Genomic DNA, 22,601 nt, shown 5'->3' with positions numbered 1-22,601 from the left:
TTATCACATGCCAAAGTAGACAAGCGGATCGGCGTTCTGTGAGCGCACTTTAAAGAACGACAAGGTATTACGTACAGTTTGCTACTTTTCGCCAGAGCGCTTAAACTGGAGCGTCAGTCGCAGAAAAGGCTAGCACATATTTCTGCTCCTGCGAAATTAGTCCGCTGTCAGAATGACGGAGCAAACGTGCCATTGATTTGAAACTACCTTCAAGTTGGTTATTAGCGGTGAAAGATTGCTTTTATATTTAGCTATATTTAGCTATATTTAGCGCAATAAAAGTGTTGTAGAATAACTTTTATTGCCACATTTTCAAGTGTGCTATGACAGTGCAGCCAACAACTGCTAATTCTGGTGAAAGGGATGTTCGGGGTGAAGCAAATTTAACCATGAACAGTGTGATATATTAAAAAAAAAACAGTGAACTGCTGACCCTAAACAGTAGTCTCTGGCTTCTGTAGGCATCACGTTTTTCTATTGTAGCCTCCTGTGCGCGAGTGTGCCAGTGCTCATATTTTCTCTAAGGTTGCAACCCAAGTCACTAAATTAAGCTCAACACTTCTGGTCTGGCATGTCTTTTATTTTGTTGCCTAGAAAAGCTGTAGCTTGAAATCAATATTTAGGTTCTTGGCTTCAAGGAAACCAGAAGTATTGACACCATTTGATATCTGCAGTCAACGCAAGTTCCAGCGGTGTGCCCTTCCAAAAATTTTTTTCAGGTGCAATAGTTTTAAGATATCACAAACATTTAAACGTCCACATGATGCTGGTAAAACTACTCTTCATTTCGCTGTAACTCGCCTCTGGCGAGCACATTCGTGTGTTGTTAGCAAATTGTTCTCTGTCATGAAGCCAAATGAGAATATCTTTAAACGCGGGAATACTTTTGTTTTCTGCTTTAGTCGTTAGGTAAAAATATTTGCTCTGAATTCCTGACATGACAAGTTAAATTAATTGAAATTATAGTCGTTTTTTTCGCCCTCGTGTCATAATCAAATTGTTCTTTTAACATTTTGCAGGCATTGTACGGAGGATTGAACTATGCTGAACTGAGGGTAGTGAAGTCATCGAAGATAGGACTTCTGATGATTCAGAAATCGTGCAAAAGTGGACAGCGCAAGCGGCACAGGGTACTGGGCGACAGGCTGAATAAACTGTTGATCTGTTGCCTTTGTAGAATTTGCTAGCTGTTGCATTCAAAATAATTTGTGATATCCAAACTGCATACTGTGAAGAATCAGTAGACCGGAATTACACCAGGACCACTGGATAGGGATCCCACAGAGTCACACGGAACCGGGTCACGTCAGACCGGGTCAAGCAAAGGTACACCGGATTGTCAGATCTGTGTCTGAATTTTCGCTCTGGTGTACATGTCAAAAACACCAGCCCCAGTCACGACACGACACACCAGCACACCAGGCCAGTGTCTGTAATTTTGCACTGATCTAAACGTCAATAAACAACAGCCCCGGTCTGGTTGATTTTTGACTGTGCTAGAAAGTCCCAAGTTGATGTAACTTCCAGGCGAACTCCTTTGTGGTACCAAATAGCTTGCCTCTCATCCGCTGACGTAGACCCCAAAGCTGCAGTTCCTTGGCAACGGTTTCTTCACCGGTTACAGAGACCGTCCCGAACAGGTTGACTGACTGTTCGTACGCGTTGTTCCTGCACAGCGCGAAAGAAGATCATGTTCAGATCAAAGATGCCATTGCCGTCTCGTTAATAGGTAATCACGCATTGTTTAAAAACGACGCTGAATATAATTTAAACGCTTTTAAAATGCTCTGTATCGTGGCGCGGGTGTCTATGCAGTTGAGAGTTTCCAAGTGGTTTTGGTCGCATTTAAAAGCGGAAATTTCGGTTTCTGTAAGAATAAAAGCTTCCAAGCCACCAATGCTAGCGAAGTCTAGAGAGAGAAAGCGGTGCTGCATAAACTGTCAACTTGAAAATTCGGCTGGTGCAGCCAGCGTGGGGCACCTGGCTATGATGGCCACGTACACTAAACATGCCGCAGTTTCCACAGAAGTGCGATACTAAGTTATTGCCCTTACAGACAGTGTGCACCTTGCGCTCTGGGGAATTGATTTGATGCAATATCGTTTTTTTAGAGGTTTATGCAATTTTGTAATCACCCTGCAAATAATTTCCCAGCGGTGCAAAGCGGCCAGCAGGATTTGCTAAAAAGCTTTCATTATTCACTTCCATATTCACCACACTACAGCAGTGCCTGGAACGCGTCTTTGGCTGTCGTTTTTAGCGTTCTACAATGCGCATTTCTCGAAAATGGTCCCGAAGTGGAGACAGTTTACGTGACAGGAGATGACTCGTTCCGCTCTTAGATATCGTGGTCCATGTGGTTGCTCGCAAAAATTCTCTCAAAAACACGAGTGAACGGAGGTGTCGCTGCCCTCGCATCGATATAATAGAGAGCCTTGATTCAAGAGAGGGACCAATTCAAACCGTCAAGTCGGTTTGCAAACTAGCGGTGGACACCTGCTGCCGCTTGCTGCGTAAATTGGTTGTTCATGCCCATGCGTGCGTTGCCGCGTGGTGGATTACGGGCGGAGAGGCTGCGCAAAACATGAAGGCGCCTGGAGATGAATGTTTTCGCTCTTACTTCTAGCTCGTACTGCCAACGTGCCCCATATACCATGTGGCCCTGATAAAGCGGTTGGAAACATTAAAATTTAGGAACGCTTGGTACCAAATCATGGCTGCTGAAGTGTCTGAACTGCCAAGTTGAAAAATGACCTAAAAATGAGTAGTACTTGGCGTAGCCATTTCCATTGGGGTGCAACCACCAGGATTGCGGTAGGCAATAGCTTGACACAAGAAAGGCGTCATCGGGAGTAAATGGAGGCAACAGGAATTAGGACGCTGTAAACAAACAATTTGGAGACGCGTCCAAGCAGCAAATTCTAGGTGGCGTACCTGGGCATGTCTCCAGCCAGACCTCCCCAAGAACCGTTCGCCAGGAAAATGGCTCGAGCTTCAGCACTCGTTTCGTAGTCGTGGTCGTAAACGTCGCTGCCAGCATTGATGCTGTTGGCATAAAATAGCGTAGATTAGACTCTGTTCACAAATGCATGTGTTCCTGTTGTGGCAAGACCGTGCCACGTGCCATTGCCACATGCATCCTCGTGTTGCTACAAAAGCTAGGGTCGACATGTTTTCTTGTTAGAAAGAGGCGAGCTTGTCACAGCGTAGCAGTCATTTCAGCACAATACCTTAAGCACATAATGTGAAGAGATAGAAACTCTTCGACAAGAACGCGGTATTTATACTAAACACAGGTGATTCCCCTTGCGCTAGGGACTGAAAAAAGTGCGTAAAATATCTGGCAGTGTAATGTTTCCATTTCTCGAGAGTGTTAGTTAACATTTTTTATTTACTTATTAAATAATAGATACTACAACCTTTTCTGAGAACGTTGCTAATGTTGGATAGTATTGTGGGACTGGGTTTAAGGGCCCAAAGTCTACTTCTGTTCTTGTTGCTAGTCGTTTTCTTACTCATTTGAATATCTCGATTTAAAGCGCCTGCAATCTTTGTTAGATATTTTATTACTAAATATTAGTGAAATTAGCTGGAGTTCGTTCTCAGACTGGCTATTATTTTTGATAGTCTGCTATTGAGGTGATTGTAAAGTAAATAGTCAGCCTTGTACTCACAACAGACGAAGATCAACGTGACGAGTAACACCCGTTCCGTCAGCAAGTTCCTCCCTGCACGAAAATAAAAATAAAACTTAGTCGACATTCTCTGGATAGGCGATAGGTAAATAAAGAAAATAAAGTATATATTTTGATCTAAAAAATCCTGCATGTGGTTTGGTTCCTTGTGTATTCAAAACACAACGTTGGAATAAAAAAAAAATGAGATAAGAAAGCGGTCGTGCCAAGAGAAACAAAAAATAAGAGATGACTCATACAATCCATTGCATTACGAAACAAAAAATCTCAAACCAAAAGCTCAGAAACAATCAGTTCCTAACGTTTCGGTGTCGTCTTGGCTTCTTCAGTGTGTGACTAAATGGAATAGGACAGCGAGAGCTTCGACCTTTTGTTCCTCCTCTACCCTGGATGTATATAGATGGTAAGGCACCGAGGGACCTGTTAATCTTCCCCGGTGTGTTTTGAATATGACAAGACTCCAAGAACAGACATTTTCAAATATGTGGCTTTGTAGCTATCACCTGCGCGTTCGCGAAGTCAATCCGATGGTAGAGTGCCTTACAATGTTCGGCGACGGCGCTACGCTCGCGATCGAAATTACGCACATCGTTCTGGTGCTGGCGCATGCGTTAGGGAAATGTTTAGTTTCGCCGATGTAGGCGGCGGGGCACTCTGCATCTTGTAGACCACGCCTTGTGTTTTTTTCTTTTGGCCTTGACATGAGCCGTCCCAATGTTGACATAGGCTTGTGCGCCAATTGAAACCCTTTTTTTTTTTCGGAGCACGCGCGTCAGCGCCTCGCTCGTTCCTTTTAAATAGGGGACGCTAATGCGCGCGATGGGGCGGGGCTGTGTGTAACATGGCGATTCGTATTTAAGGCGCGTGAAGCACTGTCGACGGGCGATGCACTGAACAAGAATCCTTGCGTAGCCGTTTCTTTGGAGGTCAGCAAGGATTGTATGTGTCTCCTTTCTTTTATCCTTTTCCGACGAGCAGATGGTCATTGGTATAGAAAAGAAAGTAGAGACCACCGACGCCTTGTGACTTACTGGGTGATTCGAGTCAAATTTAAGGTAGCGTCTGGTGTGTGCTAGTTTCCTGTAGACCGTGAATCTCGGCTTGTCTTTTTGCCTTTTCACCAGAGCATCCGGGAACGACAAGACTCCCATCTCTCATATTCTACGGTAAACTGGATGACCGGTTCTATGGAGCTCAGGTGTTGCTATGGAGCTATGGAGCTCAGGTGACACACGTTCCTTCAACGCACAATTTGTGCGTTGCGGGCATTTTGCGGTTCACTGCAACAGGTGCCCTTGCGCGCCGTCACTCGACAACACTAAGATCCTAGCCAAATATAAAATCAAAGTGCTGAGGGAAATACTCGAGGCTTTCGAGAATAAAAGTAGGGGGAGTGATTACATTAGCGGAGCTTCTTCAGCCCTTTTCATGGATGAATGAGTTTTTTAAACGGGGGCTGGGCAAAGATGTGTGACGATTAGGATGCCTGTCGGGTATATATGTGTACTTTTTAAATAAACTTTAGTTGAGAGTGCGCCCTGTCTTGTTGTTTTTCTGTCTGTCATTGTATTCTTCGGCCCTTTTCACTGTAGATATGTACCAACTGGCCCATAAATGTTCCTTGTTTCCGTCAAACGCACGTTGTTACATAGACCACCCCAACAAAGTATACCCTATATTAGCACGCACAAATGTATAGAAATATTCTGCCATTGGTCCTCGCTATCACCGAGTGGAATTTCTTGATGTATAAAACTGCCGTGGCGCAGGATTGTCAGACTTTTTTGAAATCTCCTGATTTACTTTCTCTCACAAACTGCATCGTCACTGTTTTTTTGTTACAGTTACGTTGCAACCATGCAACATGTCCTGTGCGTGCTTTGAACTGTATTTTGCTATACCTAAAGTGCACAATTTTTTTAATACTGTCAATGTGAAGTTTTTATACGAATTCCCCCCTATGTAATGCCCGAAAGGGTACGTAGAATAAATAAATGAAATAAACAAATTTCAGTGCTGCCTTCTCTCCTTCCCTCTAGACTGCTGTTATGTAAGCGATGTAAGTAAAGCTTCCTTCAGTTTTATCTGCCTCTAAACTAATTACTTGAAGAGATCTGCAAAGTTATTACTATCCATCGGTGGCTGAAGTGTCGCCATTTTAAAGAGAAGATTGCTTAGCGGTTTTATTGTGTCCATGGAACGGATCTTAGATGTCGTCATGGAGGCAGGATTACCTCAGGCGTCCGTTGAAGGTCACCTTCCACCTCCTCATGGGGCGCAGGCAGGTCAACTGGAGCCTCCCGGTAGAGAAGCGTCGCGACTCCTGCGAGGAGCGGTCGGGGAACGCTGCTCCGGGCAGCAGCCACGTCCTGCCCTGGCTGTCCCTGAGCCGCAGGCTGGCCCGCACGACTCCCTCGGGCTCCCTGGACACCCAGACCAGGAGGCTCTCTCCCGAAGAGTTGCAGCCCCAGCAAAGGAACTCGTCCAAGTGCTGCGACGAGGAAGAAAGAAAGGGAGACGTCCCGTGGGACATCACGAGGGTAAAAGTTTCCCCGCTGAATTTGGGGGGGGGGGGGGGGGGGGGGGAGGAATGTTTTCCACTACATTTAGCGGGAAAATTTTCTCGCTAAATCCAGCGGAAGGATTTCCCCGCTAAATTTAGCGCAAAATGTTTCCCACTAAATAAGCGGGAAATTTGGCGAAAATTTCCCGCTAAATGGGAGAGGAGCAGAAGAGGAGGAAGCGAGGGTAAGAAGGGAGAGGAGGGGCATACCCTCCCCTCTGTACCCTCCCCTTCTCCTCCTCAAGAGCTGCGCTCTAATTCGTCATAGGAGAGCATTGTAGACGTCGTTCATTTTTGTTAAGAAACAATTTTTATAGTTTAATATTAAACTCTAAGTTAACAACTTCCAACTATTTCTTACTTGTCGGTGAAAGTGCTACGAAAGCACTTTCCCCGTCTTAATGTTTAGATTTTTTTTATTTCAGTTTCATTTATATTTTATGCCGATTGGTCTGCCTGGTTTAGCTGTTCTCTGTTTAGCTCATTCATGCTCACAGTTATGTAAACTTGACTTACAGCCCCTCGTGACCTATATTTTTTTTTGCTGCAGTGTTTTGAATCAAAAACGTGGAACGGTGATGGGATATTTCTGAGCTTTTCAGAGCAAGCAGTCAATTGCTGTCAAATCAATTTCATGCAGCTACGGAACTGCCAGGATTGGCATCACGTCATTTATTTTGCATTAATCGCCTTCTGTGTTTACATAATATGAAATTACAGGTTGAGCTTTCTATTTTATGAATATCATGAATTTAATTTTTGACTTCAACACATCCTCTTATTCCCCTTTTTATCTTATTTTCATTTAGTTTACATTCTAGCTTTGAAATTACTTTGTTGTGTTGGGTGACACTTGTAATTTTTTGTCATGCTGAGCTATTCGCCTTGTGGTCTACTTGTAACAGCATCCATCATTACGAATCAGCGCACAGGTAGACCGTTTTACCTGTGCGCTGGTTCGTAATGATGTCTTACCAACTCGCCCAATCTGCAGTAATAATAGCATTCATCAGATGCAAAAAAAACAAAAAAAACAAAAAACATTCAGCGTTTTGTTTATAGCGACAAAAAATCAATAGTTGCCAACTTGCTCCTATTTCCTGAGAGCGAAACCTTTAATTTTAGAAACTCGACAAGTGGAACATTTTGATCCGTCACAGTACGCTTCACCTTTGGGGTTTGGAGCTGCTTCAGAAACGCCTGCACAACCTCCTGTGTTGTATAAGCACCAGAGTGTCGAACCGAAATTTTTATCGGTTGGGTTCCGGTTCGGGTTCACGGCTGTCGGTTCGGTTCCGGTTCAGCTCTGGGGAGCAAAAAATAACGGTTCAAACGGGTTCGAACCGGTTCGAACCGGTTTTAACCGCTGAATTGAGAATATACTTTCCACGTTGTTCTGGCTATATACACTATTTACGCCGCGAAACGATTAACTATATCGCTTCTTCGATCGTCCGTGCAATTTACTTTTGTTTTTAGGTACCAAAAATATTAAATTCAGTTATTTAATTTCGACGCAAGAGTAGAAGAAAATCTACATTAACGCACATAACGTCGTGGTCATACGACTCGACATGCCTTTGTTTACCAGTAACATATATTATATCTGAATCAAAATGTTTAAGTACAAGAGCAAAGAGTTAAGCTTGTTGGTGCATACCTGTAAATAGATCAGCTTGAAATTTAAAACTATACTGTATTTTCTTGTCTATTCTTCGTGTTTAATTAAAGTTCTGAAGTTCAAGCTGATTTATTTACACGGCATAAAATATTGTCGGAAAGTGTGGTAGGTCGCCTAAAATACCCGTTATTGATACAACTTTGTGTCGCAGAACTAAAAGTGAAATTGTGATTGTGTCTTTGAACCAAGGAATTAAATACATCACATAATATTATAAAATGAGCACCTCGTGGCCATATATATCACCAGATATTTTTTACGAAATGCACTTCACAATATATATATATGTATAAGATGACGACACAACTTAGCTAAAAGCAATGAAATTTTGAAAATGTCGCAAAAGTTTTAAAATAATTCCTTTCGGATTATTTTTATTGAAACACCGAGTGGCAATCAAAATGCTTCTTGTTCTAACCAAACATTGTTTACACTCAGTACCGCATGCATGCGACTAATCATGCAGCAAGGAGTAATCGCATGTGTTCACCCTAATCTATACGCACCTTCGCACTCCGATCGAATCTGGCCCAAAATAGCGCATGTCTAAGTGAACATTTTCTTCTACAGGAGAAGCTGGCATAGCCTGGCTGTTGAGGTTTGTTCTTGACAAGATGCCGGTCAATTTAATTTGCAAATGAGCATCACCACTGCTAATTGATGACTTTAACGTGATAGCGTTAAGGAGCTCATGTCGCAGAAAACCCGATGTCGGTGGCGTGACTAGAAAATCTTGATTGGTCGATAGGGTGATGACGTCAGAGCTACATGCCCTCACGCAAGAATTTCAAACAACCCACAATGCTCATGTGAAACGTAACATCACGTGTGGAATGAGAGTGATTAAAACATGACATGTAATCCGAATTAAAGTTCGCCGTATGTCTCAAATGATTTCACTTTTTAAAGCAATTCCTTTGCCTTAAAGAAAAAAAATAAAGAATTTTAGGTGGGATTTGAAGCCAGGACCCTTCGGTTGCGAGTCAGAGGCTTTTGACTAGGCCACGTGAGGCACGCTTTCGTGGCAAATAAGAATGCGATGCAGACGAGGCCCGTTAAGGCTATCGCCTTCCACTTTTAAAGGCGAAGCTTAAGCGTCCTCCGCAAGTCTTGTTTGTTAAGTAAAACGAAGTAGTATTTCACGTTCTACTCGACATGGCAGCTACTTAATTGGACAATTGCTGACGGTTTGCGTGAGTAATCGTCATGGTTCCGCCGCGCGCCGTTGTTTACTTTGTTTTTGTCCAGCCCACAGACACATAAAAGTAATGTTCCCCACATAAAAGAGGCAATAACAGACTTCTATATGCTTGAGAAGTTATATGTGCGAGGAACACATAGTTATTTAAATTACCTTCAAAACCAGGAACGTGTGTAAGGCTGTCCCATATCACTCACAACGTGCCTGTCAAGGATAAAAACGCCGGGAAAGATTGGCAGAACATTTTTCATATCATTTGGGGGGCATTGCTTTAGAGTGGTCGGCCACTTATTTATGTTGTCAAATATTCAGTTAGTAATTAAATATATTTTATAACGATCAATAAATTTTACTTTATAAAGTTCCCATAACCGCTTGAGACCGACGCGGAACGACAATACTCGAAACTACGCGAGCTGTGGAGTCTGCGTAAAAGTGTTTTTCTGTTTGCTGATTGGCAGTGTGAAACATCGGCTTGCAGGGTACGCTAAAAAGGACTCTGCTCTCGCATAATAGATTCGAAGTCAAATATATGAAACGTTCAAAAATAGAGATAATTAATGTTATTTTTCTAAACAATCCCTTACAGAACGCCTCACTGCAAAAAGAGATGCGTAAAAATGCATGCAATGAAAGTTATAATTTTACATAAATAGGGCGAAGGACAGACAAAGATCCTTAAAAACTTAGGATAAATGCCATTTTATCAGCTTCCATGAGCTCGAAACTTCGCAAAATACTGCCTCGGGAGGCTAATGTTATATTCGGTTTTATACCTGCACTTGTTTTGGGCCCTCACTTTAGAACCCTATGCTTGAATAGTCATGCGCGCTATCATTTCTCTAGGCTGCCATATATCATCGCGAGACTGTTATAAATATTGCACAACTTTACAATTAGGACATCTATTGCTAGTGTTGAAAACATCACATTTCACCAGAAAGCTTAACTGTTTAACATGGTATGCACGTGACGTCATGACACTATAGGCTGGTGGTCATTGCGATTTTTTCTTGCTGAGAAAATCGTATTCGATGGTGCAAAATGCATGCTGCAGGAGGTTCAAGCTCAGTGAAAGCCAAGTATTTTAAAAGCACGTATTACTATTCTTAGTGCACCGTCGTGAGGAACGGCGCGAGCGTCTGGAACGACAAAAAGCGTGCTATTTGGCAAGAGCCTTTTGCACACGAAGTAGTTTCCGGGGTCACGCGTTTTGGTCTGCGCCAAAGATGCGGGGACGAGGAATCTTTAGAACACACTGGGTTTTTAAAATTAAACCCCTCCCCCCCACACACACGCGCGCGCGCGCGCACACACACACACACACACACACACACACACACACACACACACACACACACACACACACACACACACAAACACACACACACACACACACACACACACACACACACTTCTTTTTGCAGCGGAGCTGTTAAGGGCTACTTGCCCCAGTATCGTGTCCGTCAGCAAACAAATGGCGACACTAAACTCTGGACAGCTACCAACATCTATAAGTGACGACGGCAACCAGACAACCGGCTTGCAGGTTGTCTGGTTGCCGCCGTCAAGCATAGATGGCGGCAACCCCTACAGCCTTTCCACTCTGGCTTGCCGACTTGCGGCCGGACATTACTTCATTCCCACCATAGTACAGCTTCGCTGATCTTCCTTCTTCACCGGAGTGGAAAGGCTGATAGTATTCCTGAGGAATCGCCTCCTCCGTTCATGTGTGCTAATTAGACAATTTTAGTTGCCACTTGTTAACAGCAACCCTTCACTGCTTTTATTGTGCACCCCGTAAAGTTTAAAGGGGTCATAAAACGATATCGGGTTGGAATGTTCATGACTTTTCCCAGGCGAACTTGTCGCGGTGAAATTGCAAGGCTAAAATAAGACTATTTCTTTTAGTCTTGCATTCGCGAAGATTGATGCCGTAATTGTGGGATCGAACCCACCCGCCTGACGACAGTCCAGCGCGGCGTATGGATTGGACGCAAGAACTGCGTGAGCTCTGAACACCGGCTCTTAAAGACCGACCAACGAAACCATTTTCCGCAAGGTAGGAAAATGCCCCTCGCGCCCTCCTCTTTTCACCCTCTCCCAAAAATCACGTGACGGAAGGGGCCGTCGGTGTCGGCTTGTTCTGTAGGGATAATCCTCAAGAAGCACGAAACGAGCGGCTTGCTGCGAGTGCATCAACGACATGAGACGTCCAGGTGTCTTCCCTCGTTGACGCGGGCACGCTCAATCTGCGAGATTGAGGAAGCCAGCGCGACAGAACGCTTTTTCCCATCATGAGCTGCAGGTCCGACGCCGTACGGTCGGTGGAGATCGAGGGGTCTTGGTATGCTGGGTTCGTTCCAGCAGCCGCTCTCTGGCATCGCGCGGCTGCTGGAACCATTCCCCTGTCTGCACAAGGATTGGCTTGCACAATAAAGGGTTCAGGTCGTTGATAATACATTTATTTTTGAAACTTATAATCAAGTGGGTTTCCCTAATCTCTTCATTGCTGTTTGAAACACATCTCTTCTCCTAGGTTGATCCTCCCATTTTGGACTCTTTTGCGTATTTATTCCTCCTTACGTCTGCTTGATGACTGTTTTATAACTTGATAAAGAGCTTTAAATATTGGCGCGGGCTTGCGCAATCAACGCTGTCCCGGATTTATTCAAAATTGGAAAGATTGGCGTCAGGAGGGGTTGAAGAAGCAAACCGAAATTCTTGCTTCTAATGAAGACGGCAGAATCGTAAGATGGGTCTTTCCTTCACTTGCCTCCACAACGCCCCATCGTTTGCACTATTGTAACTTAGCTGTATACCACATTTTACATAGTTGTATACCACATTTTACTCATGGTTACTATAGATGTGGCCCCACAGGCTTTCCCGTTATCAGCGAGTCGACTTTTTAACGACCGGCGACTCTCCTGAGTGAGAATAAATATTATCACCTTCCCACAACCATCCACCCCTTTCTCTCTCCCCCCCCCCCCCTCCCTTTCCCGAGTTGGGGAGAAATCAGGCCACTCCAGGAAGCAGCCTGCAGACTGTGCTTTTCGGTTACTCATTCTCAACACATTCGAACGTGGAAGTAAACACATCGCATGAACGACTCCCTGTTTATTTGCAACCTAAATAATGTGGCTCTACTGTTGAGACCCAATCAATTTCCTCATCAGTCATTATTTCTTACGATTTCATGGTGAAAGTCAGTTCGTCGTAATGCCACAAAAGTGGTCCATTCAAAGGGAGAAACAGGTCCTCGTATTTATTTTGTGGAAATACTCGCTCCTGTGAAGCTCTAGTCACTGTAAGGTAAACGCACCCGAGGCAGTGCGTAATACTTTACAACTGTCGTTGACGATGAAATATTTGTGGGAAGTGTGTAAAATTGGTTACACCATAAAAGCATACCTAAACAGACAAAATATCGCAATTGGAAAAAAATGAATCAACCTGCGAATACCGTTGCTTCCCCCCCCCCCCCCCCTCTCTCTCTTTTTTTGTTCGTGCTACTACAAAAAATAGCGGCCAAGCAACGAAATTCTATCAAAACATCGCTTCTTGGGGAAAGGACAGCAGGCTATATGGTAGTGAATCTGCCAGGGAGTTTGTAGAAATAATAGGCGCCCACTGAACCTAGCATTCTACACGAATCATGCCCGGGATATTTCCTTTTTCCTTCTACGTGACTAGAAGGCAAGCCGCTGGGAAACTTCATGTGCACTAACGTGCTGCTTCTAAAAGAAAGTACCAGATTTCTAGTGCATGACAACCTATATGTAAATAGTTTAATCAGTGTGCACAAACATTCGCGGCCTGGAGGATGATATGGAAGCATGGCGGAAAGCAGCTTGCTGGAAATAGTAGTCTCTATTGCATTGCACTAGTGTGAAAAATTATTACGTATTTTTGTTTTATTTCCGTGCGAAAATAAAAACAGCGTTTAGAAACCGAACACTATGCGTTTTGAGGAGCGCCGAAAGGACATAAAAAACCGGGACAACCTGAACAATACGAGGCGCCTTGCGTCACTCAGTTTTTCCCGGTTTCTTGTTTTTTCGGAGCCGTTCAAAAGGAAATGAAAAATTATGAACCGATTGACCCGACTTGCCTCATTAGAGCAGTTCATTTTCACGGCATCCAGGATACCAACATGACGCCTAACATCCCACTTCTGTTCATTGTGCAGCTCCTGCTCCTGACGTACGACGGTGGCATCACTTCTACCCCCACGGAAACTACCAGCGCACCAGTCGAGGCGATGCAAGTAACCCCGCTGATCTTCTCCGGCTTCACGTTTTGTGAAAACAATTGTGACGGTGGAACTTTCCGAATCCCTCCACTGCTGATAAGGTTACGGACGGCAGCTTCGGCAGCATCGACATCAATCGCGATTTCTACAAAGGCAGCGGAGCGCCTGTCGTCAATCAGTGGGCACGGCATCCAGGCTACCAACATGACGCCTAACATCCCACTTCTGTTCATTGTGCAGGTGAGTAGAAATGACCTACCCTGTTCAATTAGGTGTAACAATCCTTGTCTTATTGTCCTGCCGTGCCCACAGATGTGCCTAAAGCGTTTTTTAGACCTGATATTGCTTCTCAGTGGCGACGTTGAACGTAACCCTGGTCCCATGACCGTAGCACAGGCTGAGACTCTAGCTAGGATTGAAACTTTTGTTACTCAATTACATGAAGGTCAGGCAGGTGTCGTGGTACAACTAAAAGAAATTACTGACGAGCAAAAACGCACAAGTGACTCATTATCTGCTTTAACAACGCGTGTGACGACTATTGAAACTGATCTTGCAATCTGTAAATCCAAAGCAAACGCGGCGACTGAAATCGAAACGAAGGTTGAATGCCTTCTTTCCGAGATAGCGCTTTTGAAACGGCGCTCCGATGATGCCGAGAGTCGTTCCCGACGATCGAACTTACTTTTTTTCGGGCTTCAAGACACTGCTAGGGAATCGTGGGCGGAATCTGAAAAACTAGTTCTCGACGTATGCAGTGATAAACTGGGCATACAGATTACCCCTGATACAATTGAAAGGGCCCATCAAATCGGCAGGTTTCATCCCAATAAAAACCGACCTATAATCGTAAAATTTTCTTTTTTTAAACACAAAGAAACTGTGCTGAGATCATGCTCCAAGCTAAAAGACACCAACGTGTCGGTTAGCGAAGATTACCCAAAGAATGTTCAATTCGCCAGAAAAATGCTTCTACAGTTCGCCCGAGCCCAGGGAGGCCTCTACAAACTTCGCGTTGACAGATTACATTTGGGGAATAAACTATTTATTTTCAATTACGAGACTAACCAAATCTGTGAGGGCAGCCCAAACGAATCGAACACTGCGTCAACAATTCTGCCACTTTGAAGTTAAAAAATGTCGCGATAAAGAAACCATTTCGTTCCCAATCTTTTTCAAAAAATATTTCAGTTTCGTTTACAAACATAAGAAGTATTGTCCGCAACCGCGATGACTTGTCCTCCGTCATTGACGCGGCGTCGGGTGACGTTGTTACTCTTACAGAAACTTGGCTTTCGAGTGTTATTCGTGATAACGAAATTTTTGATTGTGTTCAGAGTTATAGGTTTTATCGTTGTGACCGAACTGATAGGCGGGGGGTGGGGTCCTAATCGCAGTGAATATAAATCTTGAATGTTACCAAGTAAGCGTTAACACCCAGCTTGAACTGGTGTGCGTGCGTTTAATCTCTGCCCATAGAAATGTTATTTTGTGTGCCTGTTATCGTCCGCCTAATGCGTCCACAAATTTTTGTTCTGCCTTGCATGATGCGTTATGCACAATTACATATAGGTTTCCTTTTGCACCTTTATTTTTACTTGGCGATTTCAATTTGCCCCTAATTGACTGGTGAGGAGCATTCCCAACTACCACTTGTAATTCTGCAATTTACTCTGAATTCCTCAATCTTTGCTTGGATTTTTCGTTAACACAACTTGTTGCTGAACCTACTCGAGTCACTGTGTCTTCGGCCACTGTACTAGATCTCATTTTATCCTCTGACCCTAACCTTGCCTCTTCGATATCCTACTTACCGGGTATCAGCGATCACTCCATTTTATATTTCTCGTTACTTACACCGGTGTCTGATGCTAGTAAGTCAACAAAACATTTCTTCGACTATAGTAAAGCGAATTTTGGGGCTATAAATAACGAATTAGCTGGCTTCCTTGATGAATTCCTTCCTAATTTTTCTGAACGCTCAGTTGAAAGCAATTGGTCAATATTTAAAAATAAATCAGTATCTCTAATTAACTTATTCATTCCATATAGGTCCATTAAACCAAATTCTTTGTCTCCATGGTTTAATGTAACACTTAAGCGCATTAACAACAAAAAGAAACGTTTGTTTCGTTCTGCAAAGCTTTCTTGTAGTGACGCACGTTGGGAAATCTATCATGCAGCTGAGGATGCGCATAAACTAGCTATCAAGGACGCTAAACTAACATTTTTTAATGTGACTTTACCCTCCATGTTACTGACCAGTCCTAAACAGTTTTGGCGTATTATGAATAGAAACAAAACGAACGATATATCGCTCACTAATAATGGTGTTGTTATTCCAAATGACCAGTGTGCCTCCATTTTAAATGACATTTTTGTAAAAGCGTTTTGTGTAGATGATGATTGCTCCCACCCTGTGTACCCTCATTATAACATTTTGCCCATGGATGCTCTTGTGATTGACTATGACGGAATTTTAAATTTGATTGATAACTTAAAAACATCTTCGTCTTTTGGAGTAGACAATGTCACCTCCACACTCCTTAAGAATACTAAAAATTATGTCGCCATTTACCTTTTTAAGATTTTTGAGCAATCTCTTGCATCTGGTGTATTGCCTGAAGAGTGGAAAATAGGGAAGGTGATTCCACTCCATAAACAGGGCGATAAACAGAGTCCTCTTAACTATCGCCCCATTTCCTTAATCAGCACACCTTGTAAAATTTTAGAGCACATAATTTTCACTGATTTGGTTAACTAATTGGACTCTAATTCCTTCTTTTCTCCATCCCAACATGGTTTTCGTAAATCCCTTTCATGTGAGACCCAACTACTGACCTTCACTAATGATGTACTTTCCATACTCGACCGTGGATCCCAGATTGACTGTGTTTTTTTAGATTTCTGCAAAGCTTTCAACAAAGTTCCTTATAAACGTTTACTCTTTAAACTCAGTCAACTCAATCTCGATCCTAACGTGCTGTCTTGGATTACATGTTTTTTAGCTAATCGTTCTCAGTTCGTTCACGCTAACAATGTAAATTCTATCAATCCTGTTACTTCTGGTGTACCGCAAGGGTCTGTTTTGGGGCCCCTGTTCTTTTTAATTTACGTAAATGACTTACCACTGTGTGTATCATCATCGATTAGCCTCTTTGCTGATGATTGTGTAATTTATCGAGAAGTCACTAATACTACTGACATCGAACTTCTTCCAAATGACTTACAAGCTGTGGCTGATTGGTGTGATTTGTGGCAAATGTCCCTCAATACTAACAAATGTAAAGCGATGACCATCTCCCGTCGAATTACTATATCTCCTACTTACTCAATTGTTGAAATTCCTCTTGAAACTGTACCATGCTATAAGTACCTTGGGGTGCACATCACTTCTAACATGTCATGGAAAACTCATACTGACCACATTATCGCCAACGCTAACTCCATGCTTGGTTACCTAAAGAGAAACTTTAGGTTAGCCCCAGTGTCCCTAAAACTACTAATGTATAAAACCCTTGTCCGTTCCAAACTAGACTATGCAGCAGCAATCTCGGATCCTGGTCTCTCAACTCTCGTCACTGATCTTGAAGCCCTACAGAATCGCGGTGCCCGTTTCATATTTACTAACTATCATCGCACATCTAGTGTCTCAACTATGAAAACTAATTTATCACTTCCTGCTCTTTCATTACGCCGAAAAATATCTCGTTTGTGTCTTTTTTATAAAATTTATCATTCCAATACTTCGCTAAAAAACAAACTAATGTTAAATCCTGTTTTCATCTCGCCGCGCGTAGATCATCAATTTATAGTCGGAATTCCTCATTGCATTACCTCAGCCTATTATAACTCTTTTATTCCAAGGACATCTTCAAAGTGGAATCGCCTTCCCGCGCAATTAGTAAACATACCATCCTTTGACTTGTTTAAAAGTGCGTTGACTACTTACCAATGTTAATATTTCTCTTTGTTTGTTTGCCTTGTTTTATACATTTCTTAATTTGTTTACACTTTTTTTTACATTTTTTGTGCTTGGCTTTTAGTGTTTGTATATTGTTTGTTTTCCAAATTTGTCTTGTACCACTCCCCTCTGTAATGCCCCAGGGCCTTGAGGGTACTTAAATAAATAAATAAATAAATTACGACAGGCTCTGTTGGAGCGTCTTGCATAGTTCAGCTTGTACTGGTCCGTTTTTATTTTCGGTTCCTTTCAAAAAGTGAGCTCTAGACAACTGGACCAACCTACAACGTTCAATATTTACGGAAGCGGAGAAGTGGTTGGGAGGGCCAAGCGGGCAAAGGTTCCTCTCGAACCACCGTCCGTTACCTTTGCTTAGTGGCTGGGCTTTGCAAGCAGAATACGAGCTTGCTCGAGTAACTTGAATCCGTTCAGAAGATAATGCCCTCTAAACGACAATCTCCGCCATGCCCGTGTCCCACTAGAGTGACAGACAGAAACAAACGACAGCGACAAGCCTCAAACAAAAGTCTTTCGCGATTTGAGAGGCTTTGTAGAATAAAAGAGGCTATGCTCAAACACGAGCATCATGCACGCGAGGGCATCTTTGGCAGCCTTGCAATCGCTCGTGCTTACTCACAAAAACCGAACGACTAAACGCCTGCCAAAGGTGGCATCGCGAGCATGCTGCATGGGTTTGAGGCTTCTCGCTGTCTTTTGTTTCTGTCTGTCGCTCTAGTGGGACACGTGCAAAAGTGAGCGAACAAGACGCCTCTGGGTTTTGCGTCACGCGTGCATTTCAAGGGTCAGATTTACTGGTTCCCGACACCAGCATGATTGACTTTGCCCGCGTCTTTGATTGTATACTGATACGGAGAAGAAGGAGAAGAGCGCGACGGCCCGCGGCCGTAGTGCGTTCTGGCTCGCGCTCTGGCGGGCAGTCAGATTAAAAAACTACCGCTGAAAACCACCTCGTGTACACAGTCGAAAACAAGATAAGCGTCGAACGGGAGGGAACGTAGACATATAATGATCCGATACAAAGTTTCACTTGATTCCTAAACGAGTAATGCCATAGCCAAGTACACCTTCAAATAAAATTCTTAGACAGAATTGAAGAGAAGATTATGTATTTCTTGAATAAGATTTCGGCCCCCTCCTCTCCGGTCCGCTTTTCTATAGGCCTCAAATAACGTGGGCGAATAATTCATTTTGTTGCATTTCCACTTCTCCGCTTCCGCAGATTATGAATGTGGTGGTTTGGTCCAGTGGCTTAGAGCTCACGTTTTTAAAGGAACCTAAAATAAAAACGGACTAGTACAAGCTAGACTATTTGCAAGACGCTTGAAGACAGCCTTTCGCAACGGAAATGAACCGCTCTAATGTGGTAAGTCGGGTCACTCTCTTCATAATTTTTCATCCCCTTTTGAAAGGCTCCGAGGAAACAAGGAACCAGGACAATCTCTGGTTGTCCCGGTTTTTTATGTCCTTTCGGCGCTCATCAAAACGCACAGTGTTCGGTTTCTAAACGCTGTTTTTTTATCTTGGAACGGAAATAAGCCAAAAATACGTAATAATTCTTCACACCAGTACAATGCAAAAGAGACTTCTATTTCCAGCAAGCTACCTTCCGCCATGCTTCCATGTCATCCTCCAGGCCGCGAATGTTTGTGCACAGTGATTAAACTATTTACATCTAAATTAACATGCACTATAAATCTGGTACTTTCTTTTAGAAGCAGCATGTTAGTGCACATGAATACTCCCAGCGTCTTGCCTTCTAATCGCGTGGAAGGAAAATGGAAATATCCTGGGCATGATTTGTGCAGAAGGCTAGGTTCAATGGTCGCCTATTATTTCTGGAAAAACTCCCTGGCAGATTCACTACCATATAGCCCGCTGTCCTTTCTCCAAGAAGTGAGGTTTTGATTGAATTTCGTTGCTCAGCGCTCGTCCTGTTTGCTTCTCCGTCTTCGTATTCGTCTTTATTGTGCGCTTTCACTACTTTCAACATGCATAACCAACTCGCCTGCATCGCCACATTAGTTCAAATCATTTTTCATACAGCAGGCTCTTTTACATGTTTCAACGGTAACAGCAATCAAGCCATCGTCTGTGTCAACTTAATCGCCACATCAACGTGCCGTGCCCGGTACCTTTCATCCTGCATAAGGAGCGGCCAAGCACCACCTGAAGTGTGCAGCCTCTTCGGATATCTGCAGGCTTCCAGCCGACACACCCAGCGTATCTGCAGGATTTTGAGATCAGAATGCTGGAGGGAAGTGCGGTTTCTTCATGAGCACCTTAGGGTGCTGTGCTTGTGCAACAACGTTCCTACAACCGGGCAACGGAAACATCGAGACCACCTTCAACTGGTGACACAGGTGACTGATTTCATGTGGCAACGCGTGAGACTTGGGATTCCCAAAAAGACTCGGTCAGGAACCACAAGTCAAAGCGGTCTGACAATTCGGGGAGATGTTCACGTTCCTAAAGATGTCGCAAGTACATTGGAAAAAGGACCCAAGTATAGTGTAGAACCCCGCATGAAACCGCATGAGCTTTTAGCCGAGGTGCGGGCTGTTTCCGACAAGGCGCCAGCTGAAGAGCGGGAGAGATGCGTTTTGGAGAGTGTGGATTACCTGTTACGGTGTGCCTCGATAAAGGCCCAGACACATAATGGGGGCAGGCTAAACAAAGTCGTTTCGTTTTTCCAGAGCAATAACCTAAGCCTATTACAGGCAGACAAAGAGGGAGGGTTTGTGGCGCTTCCAATAGACATGATGGAAGTCAGGTCTAGGAACGCAATCCAGAAGAACTTTAAGCTGTCACATCTTGAACCCAAAAAGGTCAAAAGTGCTGCGCTCAAATTGTGCAATGGTCTTGAGCTTGTAACGTTGGAAAAGAACATACAGAAATGCAAGATCGCGCATCTTGATGTTTTTTTCTCGGCAAAGACCCATAAGCCTGATACACCGTTTCGAGCAATCGTCACGGAGAGGGGATCGTGGCAAAAAACAGGTTAGCGTCTATTTGCAGAAGCACTTGAGTGCTCTAGATATCAGTGACCCCTTTTTGGTAAAAAATTCTCAATCAGTGGTGGAGTTCCTTAGGAAGGATGTTCCAGGGGATGCCGTGGCGTTTTCTATTGACGTAGAGGATGTTTATTACTCTATCCCCCACCAAGAATTGTTTGAGGCAGTACGTGAATGTATTGAGAGAAACGGCGTGGTTGGTTTCCAAAACGCCTGTGGTGTGAGTGTTGATGGTTTTTTGGAACTTTTAAACTTTTACTTGGAGCCGACTTTTATTCTTTTTGAGGGCCGCCATTACGTGCAGAGGGCTGGTATCTGCATTGGTTCCCGTGCTGCCCCAGTGCTCTGTGATATTTTTTTGGCCAAATACGACCGAGCAATTGAGAATGCCTTGAAAGGCAAACCTGTGACCAAGTTGTTTAGGTACGTAGACGATTATTTAGTGATTTTGCGAAACTGTGAAAACCTTACTGTATGTGAAGTTGTTGAAGATGTGATGAGCGTGTTTAAAGAAAGTTCTAGAGGCCTGAAGTTCACCCTTGAGCGCCAGGATGGGCAGTTTTTACAGTTTTTGGATTTGCGAATGCAATTCACAGGGGAACACGTGTGCTGGGGTTACAAACCACGTACCCAGAAGGGAATCCTCCCCTATGATTCGGCGCATTCGAAGTTGGTGAAACGAAGCATTGCGTCGTCATGTCTAGACACGGCAATTGGAAAGTCATGTCACCATGCCATGCACGACAGCTTCTGTAGTCAGGTCAAGAGACTTGGAAGGGACTTGGAAGACTTGGACTTCCCTTATGCTCGCAGTGGCTGAAAAACTTCTGAAGAAGTTCAGGGGCAAAAGCCAAAAGGACAAGCAAAAAAAGAGAGCAAGACCCCACGTGATGCCATACTTACAGAGGGTGTCACACAATATAAAAAAAGTGGCGGAAAGGTTCGAGGTACCTCTGGTATTCTCAGCATCACGTAAACTGGCTCAACTATGTCCGAGGATAAAAGACAAAGGCAAAGATAAGCGGCAATGCACAGTGAAGCACGTAAACAAATACGTGGAATGTGCGGTGGGCGTGGTCTATAAAATTCCATTGGGCTGCGGCAAGGTTTATATAGGCCAGACCGGAAGGTGCTTGAATGAACGGTTGCGCGAACATGCTTTATCACTGCGTTCAACAACAGGAGCCTATTTACACATACATTGCAGAGATTGCCGCTGCATTCCCAACTTCCAAGGCACTAAAATCGTTGGGAGAGGTAAAGAAAAGGTGGCGAGGGAGGTACTGGAGGCTTATATGATAAAGAAGGAATGTCCTGATAAGTGTATCAGTCAACCCTCACTTTTCCTTCACAAAAAGGAAGTGGACTTTATTGACACGTGTGGTGGCCGAGTCATTGATGACTAGTCACATTTGTAGTATTTGTAGCTTTTCCTGGTTTTATTTTGCTGTTTCTATTTTTCGAATAAGAAATTCAGTTGATAGTCAGCGCTCGTCCTGTTTGCTTCTCCGTCTTCGTATTCGTCTTTATTGTACGCTTTCACTACTTTCAACCGACACAAAAGAAGCCCCTGCCGTCACCTGATTTTTTGAAGTGGGTGAAAAGAGGAGGGCGCGTGGGGCATTTTCCTACCTTGCGGAAAATGGTTGCGTTGGTCGGACTTTAAACAGTCAATGCCTTGGCGGACGCTTGGGTAGTGGCTCGTGTCCAACCACTGCGGTAATGAGAATAGTCGAACTCTAACAATGCCTGGAGCTCAGCACGCGTTTTCTTTCTTTCCAACCCCAGCGCGGGGGTATGATTAACATCGGCGGCATAAGACAGGCGCCAGGCCATGTGACCGCTTCTGGCTCCGAGTTGAGCGAATGAACGATGCTCATATTTCTCTAACTTTTTGGCGACAGCCATTGTCTGGAAAAAGAGCAAAACCAAGTTCAATCAGTTATTAACGTTAGGGAGTGATCCTGAGTAGAATTTAGTGATGCATAGAAATCTTTTTATAGCTCCTTTAAGCAAGATACAGAGGGGGTCGAAACTTGGGCAATAACTTGAGAACGACGCTCGTGTGAGACTTACAGCGACTGCCATTGTTCGGCTGTCCTTCTCAGGTCACCAAAATATTTTTTTTAAGTATTCCTTCCGTCCACACATGTAGTTCAATGGAACGTTATATTAATGAGTCGAATTTAGCCATTTCAATACTTCTA

General features: G+C 43.8%; 1 protein-coding gene across 1 annotated transcript in view; it reads right to left on the bottom strand.

Annotated features, from left to right (window-relative positions):
• Positions 1 to 22,601, bottom strand: part of LOC8041303 (putative phosphoenolpyruvate synthase) — a 394,011-nt gene that overhangs the window by 352,849 nt on the left and 18,561 nt on the right. Inside the window, exons 3-6 of the mRNA XM_040214093.3 lie at positions 5,930 to 6,186; positions 3,675 to 3,728; positions 2,935 to 3,045; positions 1,559 to 1,668 (exon numbers count right to left, since the gene is read on the bottom strand). Coding sequence (XP_040070027.1) covers positions 1,559 to 1,668; positions 2,935 to 3,045; positions 3,675 to 3,728; positions 5,930 to 6,186 — 532 coding nt within the window. The remainder of the gene's footprint in view (positions 1 to 1,558; positions 1,669 to 2,934; positions 3,046 to 3,674; positions 3,729 to 5,929; positions 6,187 to 22,601) is intronic.

Source organism: Ixodes scapularis, unplaced genomic scaffold, assembly GCF_016920785.2.
Source record: "Ixodes scapularis isolate PalLabHiFi unplaced genomic scaffold, ASM1692078v2 PGA_scaffold8__174_contigs__length_109621045, whole genome shotgun sequence".
Classification (NCBI taxonomy): Eukaryota; Metazoa; Arthropoda; class Arachnida; order Ixodida; family Ixodidae; genus Ixodes; species Ixodes scapularis.
The sequence above is the reverse complement of the archived record's forward strand: the minus strand, read 5'-3'. Positions and strand labels throughout refer to the sequence as shown.